This window comes from Vitis riparia, chromosome 19 (assembly GCF_004353265.1).
Source record: "Vitis riparia cultivar Riparia Gloire de Montpellier isolate 1030 chromosome 19, EGFV_Vit.rip_1.0, whole genome shotgun sequence".
Lineage (NCBI taxonomy): Eukaryota > Viridiplantae > Streptophyta > Magnoliopsida > Vitales > Vitaceae > Vitis > Vitis riparia.
This window is the reverse complement of record NC_048449.1, coordinates 24,010,148-24,019,810: the sequence shown is the minus strand read 5'-3', so window position 1 is coordinate 24,019,810 and position 9,663 is coordinate 24,010,148. Positions and strand designations below refer to the sequence as shown.

General features: G+C 27.5%; 1 protein-coding gene across 1 annotated transcript; it reads right to left on the bottom strand.

Moving 5' to 3' along the window:
• Positions 1 to 4,465: 4,465 nt before the first annotated feature.
• LOC117908358 (SKP1-like protein 1) lies at positions 4,466 to 4,944 on the bottom strand. Its single transcript, XM_034821943.1, has one exon. It carries the CDS (start codon positions 4,942 to 4,944, stop codon positions 4,486 to 4,488), a length of 459 nt encoding a protein of 152 aa, XP_034677834.1. The 3' UTR covers positions 4,466 to 4,485.
• Positions 4,945 to 9,663: the final 4,719 nt, after the last annotated feature.

Genomic DNA, 9,663 nt, shown 5'->3' with positions numbered 1-9,663 from the left:
TGGATTAAAAATAATTGTAAAACCACAGTTACTAACTGTGGTTTTAAGGGAAATTGTAAAACCACAGTTTGTAACTGTGGTTTTAAGGATACTTCTTTTAAAACCATAGTTATAGTAACTATGGTTTTATGGGTATTTTGATAAAAAAATATTTTAAAAATAATATTAAAATTACAACACTATTAAAATAGATGCAGATTGAAAATAATTGTAAAACCATAGTTACTAACTGTGGTTTTATAGTTATTTTGATAAAAAATATTTTAAAAATAATATTAAAATTACAACACCATTAGTAAAACCACAGTTAGTAACTGTGGTTTTATGGTTTTTTTGATAAAAAAATATTTTAAAAATAATATTAAAATTATAACACCATTAAAATAGGGACAGATTAAAAATAATTGTAAAACCACAGTTACTAAATGTGGTTTTAAGGGAAATTGTAAAACCACAGTTTGTAATTGTGGTTTTAAGGATACTTCTTTTAAAACCACAGTCACCAACGGTGGTTTTTTACACTTAAAATCCATGTGGATACTTACGTGGATAAAGAAGACTACTTTGACGAATATTTTGAAATGGATACTATTCTTATCATTTTTTTTTTACAAATAAATTATTTTGGTCTTAAACTCTGACATGACTTGGGGTAAGATTGTCGAACAGATGCGGGAGATTTTGAACCTCGAGAATGATTTTACCGAAGAGGAGGAGGCTGAGATAGGGAGGAAAAATGCTTGGGCATTTAAATGAATTGGGCGAGTTTAGGTATTTTAAGGTTTTGGTATTACATTATTTCCTTTGAAGATTTTTTGTTTGGTTGTATAGAAAATTTAAAAAATTGAATGAGATTGATTAATTTACTTTTTAAGATTGATATTTAAAAAAAAAAAAAAAAAAGATAAGGAAAGAAATAGAAATAAATTGAATTGGTATCCAAAATAAAATTGAATTGAAGTATTTCATTTTAATTCTTGACCTTGAATCATTTCATTTTAATTCATACACCTTTATTTGATTTTTAGAAAATTTGAGAAAAAATACAAGGAAAAGAAAATACAGGAAAAAAAGAAAAAAGAAAAGAATAGAAAATAAAAAATAGATTTAAAATTGATAATTAGATACTTCTCATTTTTTTTTATGTAAAAATTAGATAATTTTAAAATATATAAGTTTTTAATGAATTTTAATTATATTTTATTTTCTTTCGTATAAACTTCTAACAAATTTTGATTATATTTGATTTTTTATATTATAAATAAAACTATGTTTTTCTATTCTAATACAAAGAAATAGAAAATAGAACATTATTTAAAATTAAATTTATCTTTTTAAATTTTAAAATATTTGAAATTTATGCTCATATTAATTTCTAATATAATTCTAAAAATCTCACTCTATATATAGGCTAGAAAATCCCCTTCCAAAATAAAAGAAAAAAAAGTAAAAAAATAAGAGAATAATTTATTAGGAGGTTCTTGCCTTTATAAGATTCAAGCATCATCCATAAGTTCCCATAATATTATCATATTTTCTAACAAATCCATTATTTTTGTTAAGATTTAGAAAGAGATGATTTATATCGATATGGATGATCATTTACAAGTTTTTATAATAAGATTCTAAAACCATAGAGGTAGGGAAAAAGATTACATCAATTTTTTTTATAATAAAGATTATACTATTAATGTATATTATTAAAAATTGAATACATAAGAAATAAATAAATGATTGATTTATTAAAAATTTATATTAATGTTTATATTTTCAATAATAGAAATAAAAATACAAGTGTTAAATTTTATTTTAAAATTTTTTAAAAATCTAGTAAATGTAAAAATAAAATATTAATATTTTGAAGATAAACTTAAAAATGAAAGAAAAAAAAAATCATCTTTTGACTTAAAATTTAAATTTTTTATTCATAAATTGATTTGTAAAGGTTTTTTTTTATTAAAAGATATGAAGTATGGAAAACTAAATTGTAAATTTCATTTCAAAAAATAAATAAAAAGGTAAATGACTTCTAATTGATTTCTAAGATAAATTTTAAAACTAAGTAAAATAATAATTTCTTTCCTAATTTTATTGAAATCATTATGAAAATAATATCTCTTGTTATATTAAAATTTTAATTTTTATTCCTTAATTGGTATATACAAATTTTTTTATATTTGGTATATTCATGCAAAGTATTTTTTACATCCTAATATCCAAAAATATAAAACATATATAATAATAATAAATGATGTATTATTTAAAATTCTTTATAAAAAATAATAATGTATTAAAAATTGGAAAGAAAAGGTTTAGAGAAATATGAAAATAGAATAAATAAATAAATATTTAGATCATGTTTTGATTTACTTATGAAAAGTTAAAAATTATTTTTAAAGCTAATAATAAAGAAAATAATAATGATTTATTAAAGAAACAAAACAAACGGAATTTTAAAATATATAGAAAGGGTATTTTAGGAAAAAAGTCCAGGAAAAAAAAAGTCAACACACTTATTTTTTAATGGTTTTGTATACACTAGATAATAGGGTTGCAATTTGGGCTGGTTAGTTAGGTTGATGACTAACTCAAACCTAACCCGAATTAAAATATAATTAACCCAAACTCAACCCAACTAGAACTCTAACATGAGGTACTCAACCCGGGCATAACTCGAGGTAATTAACCCAAGTCTAACCCAACCTCATTTTTATAAGCACATGTTGAGTTTGGGTTGCTCAAGTTAGACTCCGATTGATTGGGTTAGATTGGATTGATCCGGTTGCATAATTCAAAATCTTTATAATATTTTTCAAAAAACCTTTTTTAGTGTATTTATATGAATTATTAAATGAGACAACTTCAAGATAATAATAAAAGAATAAATATAAATTTATATATATTTTTTGAAAATAAGAAACATATGATATAATATAATTTTAGTTTTTAAAATAAAAAAATGAATATTATTACTTAGGATAATATATATATATATATATATATATATTAAATCATGTGTGGGTTAGGTTCAGATTATTCTAATCCTTAATCTTAACCCAACCCTAATTGAATTCTAATTGAAATAACTTAACTTAAGCCCAACCCAAATATTTAAAATGATTGTCCAAGTTCGCCCAAACGTCAAGTTGGGGTTTGGGTTGGATCAAATCAACCCATCCAAGTTGCTCCCCTAATGTTAGATATAGATTTATATTATTTTAATTTTAAAATAAATTAAAATTAAAATAATTTTTTCTCTACAAAATATTTATTAAATTATGTTAAATATAATTATTATATAACTTTAACAATTTAGAAGTGTTAAATAAATTACAACTATATATTATATAAAATACCAAAATCCTCATCGATAGAAAACTTCATTTTTAAACTTATTAATTTTATATTTTCTTCCCCTTTCTTTTTTAAATTTCATTTTCCCACCTAATTTTCCTTTTTTCTTTTACATTCCTTAAAAGCTTCTAATTTTATTACAAAATACTCGAATTAAGAATGATAATGAGACTAGTATTTAAAAACAAAAATAGATTGAATTTGGGGTTTCAAAGAAGAATTGGAAAATCCTTTTACAATAAAAAAAATTAATTAAAATATTTTCAATTTTTTTCTTCTCTTTATATATATATAATGTTAATTTATTTACTTCTTAAAAAGTTTAAAAGTAAAATTTATAATAGAAAAACCCTAATTGTACTATGGAATGTGACTAAGGTGGTGTTTTTTTTTTGCTTAATAGAAAAAGTCAAATTATTTGGTTTTTTCTATTAAGTTAAAAGTAACTCATTGACATCAACCAACATAATTAAATTAAACTTATTGATAACAAATTTACTTTAATTAAGTTGGTTAATATTAACAAGGTACTTTTAGATGAATAGAAAAAGCCAAATATTTTAATTTTTTCTATTCAGCTAAAAAACAAACACCACCTAAGAGTTTCTCTGGAAAACATCACAAGTGATTTTTCAATTATATGAATGAGTTTTCAGATCTTTAGAAGTGTTTTCTAAATTTTGTCAAATAGATTTTTTTTTCAAAAACATTTTTTAAGATAAAAACATTTTCTATAATTACTGTCAAACGACTTTAAACCAAATGGAAACATACTATTTCTATAAAACAACCCAAAATAGAAAACCTACCATAACCGTGGATTAAAAAATCCCCCCAATAAGTTACTTGCACAACAAAATAGAAAAATCTACCGTAACTTCCCCAACCATACCTATGGATCAATTACTTCCTTAGAAAATTATGATCCAACATTAACCTTGTTAAAATTTCATTAGGTCTTTGAAATTTTATCTAGATGATAGGTTTTATGAATTTGTTTGGCTTATGAACAAATTTAAAGAGAAATTCTAAAATCAATTCTCATTTATAAATTTTCTATAGAACCAAACAAAAATCTTTAAATAAAATAATACAAAACCGAAACCTAAAATACCTAAAACTTGACATAATTTATTCAAATGCCCATGCATTTTCTCCCCGAATCTTGGCCTCCTCCTCTTTTGTAAAATCGTTCTCAATCTTGAAAATCTCCCGAATTTGCTCGGGACTCTTCCCACGGATCATGTCAGCAGCCTTCATGCATATCAACTCAATCAACCCTGCTATGCTCAAATAATTGGCTGCCATGAGCATGTCATACAAAACAGCTTGATCCACGTCCACGAACTCCATGTCCCACTTCTTCATCTCATCCACCTTCTTCTGATCCAATCCAGAGGGTTCCTTCGCATGCTTCTCACAGTACTCCATCACTTTAGCCAGGGTTTTACCATTCACCTTTGGCAATAAAACTTCATCATCGCCGGTGTCTTCAACAACATTCTTGATAGTCTGGCATTGTAACGCCACTGCCTCTTCAACGGTGAAGATATGGCCGTCAGAGCTCTTGAGGTTCACGGTTTTCGCCATTATACTCTCACAAGAATATGTCGTAAAGTTAAGAGGTGTGGTTTATATTTATATATGGAGTATGGTATGGTTCGTATTTATAGATGGAAAAGAGTGATTTGTAATTATAGTAGGTTTCCTATTTGGTTATTGTTATTCCTTTTAGGATTAGGTTTCTAAATTGTAATTTTGGATATACTTTCCATTTTGTATTTTTAAAAATAAAAAATAGTGGTAACTTCTATATCAAATATAACTCTAAGAGAATTATTAAAAAATGAAATAATTCTTAAAATCGGTTTAAAAAAAATTGAGGTATTGAAAAAAAATTATATCTTTTCAAATTAAAATATTTTAAAATTAATTTTCAAATTTATAAGGTAAGCGTATGTTGTCTTTAGAAGAGATTGTATATTTTTTAAATAAAAATTTCTATTTTTTTTTTTAAACAATAAGTGTTTTTGGAAGCCTTATATTTTATATATATGTTTAAAAGAATAAAAATTAACTTTTTATTTATAAGAATGCAATTAGGCCAAGAAAAAGTCGAACTTATTCCAAGTTGAAAAAAAAAAAAAAGGTTGAAATAAATTAAACTTTAGATTCAAATTCAGACTTTTCTACTAGCTTTGGAAATCTACTTCTCAAACACTATTTAATTTTATTCAAATATAAATTCTCATTTTTAAATTTTGTTATTTGGTTTAATATAAAAAGTGCTAATTTTGTTATAATAATTTTGTAGTGCTAATTTTAATTTTCTTTATTAGTTTATAATTATTTGACCTTTATTGTGATTCACTTTTTATCCATTACTTGTTATTTAATCTTTTTTTTTTTCTATTTTTAAATATAATTGTATGAAGGGTCGGGAAAAGCCATTTTTTTTCTCAACAATGTCTCTCATTTGATCTAATAGCCTTGCATTAGATAATAGCAAATTTGATAAATACTAATAACTCTCAGATGGAGTATTAGAACGGGGAAAGATCCATTAGATAATAAACTATTAGTCCTAAGGAATGAAGAAATAGAAAAAAAGAATATGAAAGAAAATATAAAGAAATAAAAGGGGATTGATACGAAGTTATATACTCTATAACATAGTACTTATCCACACAAGTAATGAAGAAAACATACGAAAGCTCCTAGTTATTCAAGAATAGTGGCATTGAGTTTCTCGACTAGGGAATGGATATAACTCAGTAGTAGAGTGTCATCTTGACATGATGGAAGTCATAAAGCCTTTGTCTTTCTATTAATCCTTTGAATTTCTCAAAGAAATATAATGTTGAATGTATGTGGTTATTTTTATTTTTATTTTTATTTTATATATTTTAAGATTTAATAGAAAAGTCCTTTGTTTGGAAGAACTTATTTTTGTTTTATTTTTGTAATTTTATGAAAAAATTGGAGAAGACAAAGAAGAGAGGATTTTGTGCCTTTTGTTTTCCAACGATTGATGCATAATAGACCCAATTTAAGATGTATGTAGGTTAAATTTTAAAATTTAAATTTCTACCTCAAGAGTAATTGTTTTCATAAAGGAAAAAAGAATAATTCACTATGCCTCATTAAATATGAGATTTCTTTTCCTTTATATGCATTAAAAGGTTCTTAAACATGAGATGAAGGTTTTAAAATATTAAATAGAAGTTTTTGAATTAAGTTTTCAAGTCTCTAACACCCAATTTATTCATTGAATTTGAAAAAAAAAAATGAATATTTAAGAAATTATATTGAAAGTCTTCGGAAAATGGATGGTAAGAAGGCTTACAATAAATATTAACATGTTAAATGGTGTTATCATCTATCGAATGAGATAAAAATATTGTAACAGGCAGGATAAAGAGAAGTCCAAAACCACTAGTAACCTCATCATTATCACAGGTTTTTTCCTCTCAAAGTTGAGGAACACACATAAACCATTACAAAGAATACAGAGGAAGCTAATTTTTCCATCCAAATGGTATTATATATATATATCCACGGGAACTGTAGAAAATGATGATGTTACAAAAGAATACAACAAATCACTGGTTTTTAAGACTGTAGGATAACACTACAAAATCAAAATCTCTGCCATACTCTATATACATAGACACATTACACATAAATAACCCAAAAAAAAAAAAAACAGAAGGGAAAAAAAGAGTAACAAATAAGGATGGGTTGTTTCAACCCTTTTGGGGTTTTTATCACATTTTTGCCTACAATTGAAGTTGCAGCCGAGTGGTAATTTTAGTTTCAGGAATGGTTGTCACTTGTTAGACCACTGGAATTCTATCTCTAGGTTCCGGGAAGGCCCACTTTTGCTTTCAGGCAACAGAGTGTACTCACCCGCCACAGTTCCCAGCATGACAACCCGGTCGATCTGGATTATTACTTTTCCGAATGAGCTCTGCCAGTAAATAAAAAAGAAATAAGGGTTTAATGATGGAGTATAGAAGAATTTGGAAGGGGATGTCCGAGATTCAACAATGGGCTAGTTTACCTTTCCCATTTTGCTCTTGTTCTTGCAAAATGCTATCCTATGAAAACGTATGTTTGAATTTTGTATACGCATTTGATAATATATATACACACACACACGTTGTTAATATAAGCTTCAATGTTATTTAAATTTTCCTTTTTAAAAAAAAAATAAAATCAAACCCTTATTAAGATATTGAAAACAATATTTTTATTTTTATTATTCATTAAATCTTATCCACACTCAATACTTATTAATACTTATATTTAAATAATTTTAAAATTTATTACCTTTTTTTATAATAAGTGTCTAGTAAGTCTACAAAATACAGGAGTTACTAATTTTTCTATTTTTAAAAATAGAAGATATATTTACCAATGACACATTAAAATTGTATGCTTTTTAACTAGTTTTGTAAATGCACTATTTTTTAATTCCACTTTCAATATACTTCTTATCATATATTTTTATGGTTAGAATCATTTAACAATGACACATTCAACAAAGCTTCGTCCAAACAACGAATATGAAAAATTATAAATTAAATAAGTCTAGATATCACCTAAAATTGATGAATACACAATAGAATGGTAATACTTGATTACTACTCAAAAAGTGCTATTTGATAGCTTATAATTAATCCTTTTAAACACTTTTGAGTAGTAGTTAGTGCCTTTTAACCCAATTAGCATGTTAAGGCCCCTTTCAATCAATTCTAATCAAAATGTATAAGTTTTGGTGTTTTTTGTTAGTATTTTGATCACCAAAGCATTATGAGATCGAGGAGAGTTATATGGAATCCTTGGCAAGCAATAGGAAGCTCAGAGGCATGAAGAATCAAAGCTTTGAAGCTCTTTTACCATAAGCAAAGTGGGAATGCAAGGGGAAGCAAAGAGGATCCAGCCGTGGAGCTCTCTTGATGACAGTCACTGCAGCCACTTTTGGAGCACTTCCTGGAGTCCAAATTATGCATACAATATGTCATTTGAAAGCTTGGGAAGTCAACAATCCAATGCCTCAAGCCGTGTGTAATTTGGAGCTGAGATGAGGAAGTTACAGCCTTTGCATGATAACTGCTCCAAGCTGAAGGAAGGAAGGCTTCAGAGTAGTGCTGCGGAATCAGCCTTATGTTGCAAGATATTTCGTAGCACTTTAGCACAGTGCTATGGACTCCCCCTGAAGCTTCACGCCGCGATGGAAGCCAAGCACCACAAGATAGAAGTCAACTTTGTGAAGGTGATGAAGCAGCTGGCTGCTATGAAGAAATTTCGCAGCTCTTCTTATGCACCTGCGAAATTTCGCAGACCTCACCTTTCACCTGCGAAGTGGTCCTGAGTGCTTCCCGATATTTGTAACCGACACTTCGAGATATTTTTTATTAGATTTTTGTTGCCTAAATGCCCAAATTCTCCTTGTAAGTCACCAATGATAGTTTTCCTTACCTTTTAAGTTGGGAATTTGGCAAAATATCAGGGTAATAGCTATCATTGTGATTTTTGTATAAAGGGAGTCCGAGGAGCCTGTTCTAAGTGTGTTAGAATGATGAACTTTTTGTAAGTTTCAAAGGAAGAAATACACAGAGCCTGAGCTCTTTTCCACCTTACCTTCTCACTTTGTATTTTAATATTTTTACCAAGTTATGCACTCTCTGAGGAGTTTTCCCTAGAGAATGAGTAGCTAAGCTTTTTAGTTCCTTGGAGTTAAGGTTGTCGGGAAAGGTTCCAAGTGCATCAATCAGAAGCTTTGTGGTTTCAGCTATGAATGAAGAGTAAGTGTGTCCCGTGAATGGTTTCTAATGTTTTTAGTTAACTTAAAACACCTTGGAGTCACCTGGGCCAACACTTGGTAAGGCAAGTGATCTCTAACCGTGGAGATGCACTAGTTTACCCCTTGCGAGCCTTTGGTAGGTGACTTGAAGGTAGGATTTTCTAGAATAGCCAACACTTGGTAAGCTTTTGGACTCCTAGGAGACATCCATTAGTTACCTCTTGCGAGCTTTTGACGGGTAATCCAAGGTTAAAGATCACCTTGAATGGTAAAGGCTAAGTGAGAGGCTCAAACCATTGCAAGTTGCATCAGTGAGAGAATTAAAGTTGAAATCCAATTGAGGGATGCATTTATGCAGCACCTGTTAGAGAATTGACTTTATGTTAATTCTCTAATGTGAGGAATTGAACCAAGTGACCGGAGCTATGCTTTTGCATGAGGAACCTCCCTTGTATACCTGAATCTCCAAGGAATGCTTTTCTTCTTAAGTTATTTTCATC

Coding starts and splice junctions, on each gene's coding strand:
- LOC117908358 (XM_034821943.1), bottom strand. CDS start 4,944: ATGGCGAAAACCGTGAACCTCAAGAGCTCTGACGGCCATATCTTCACC.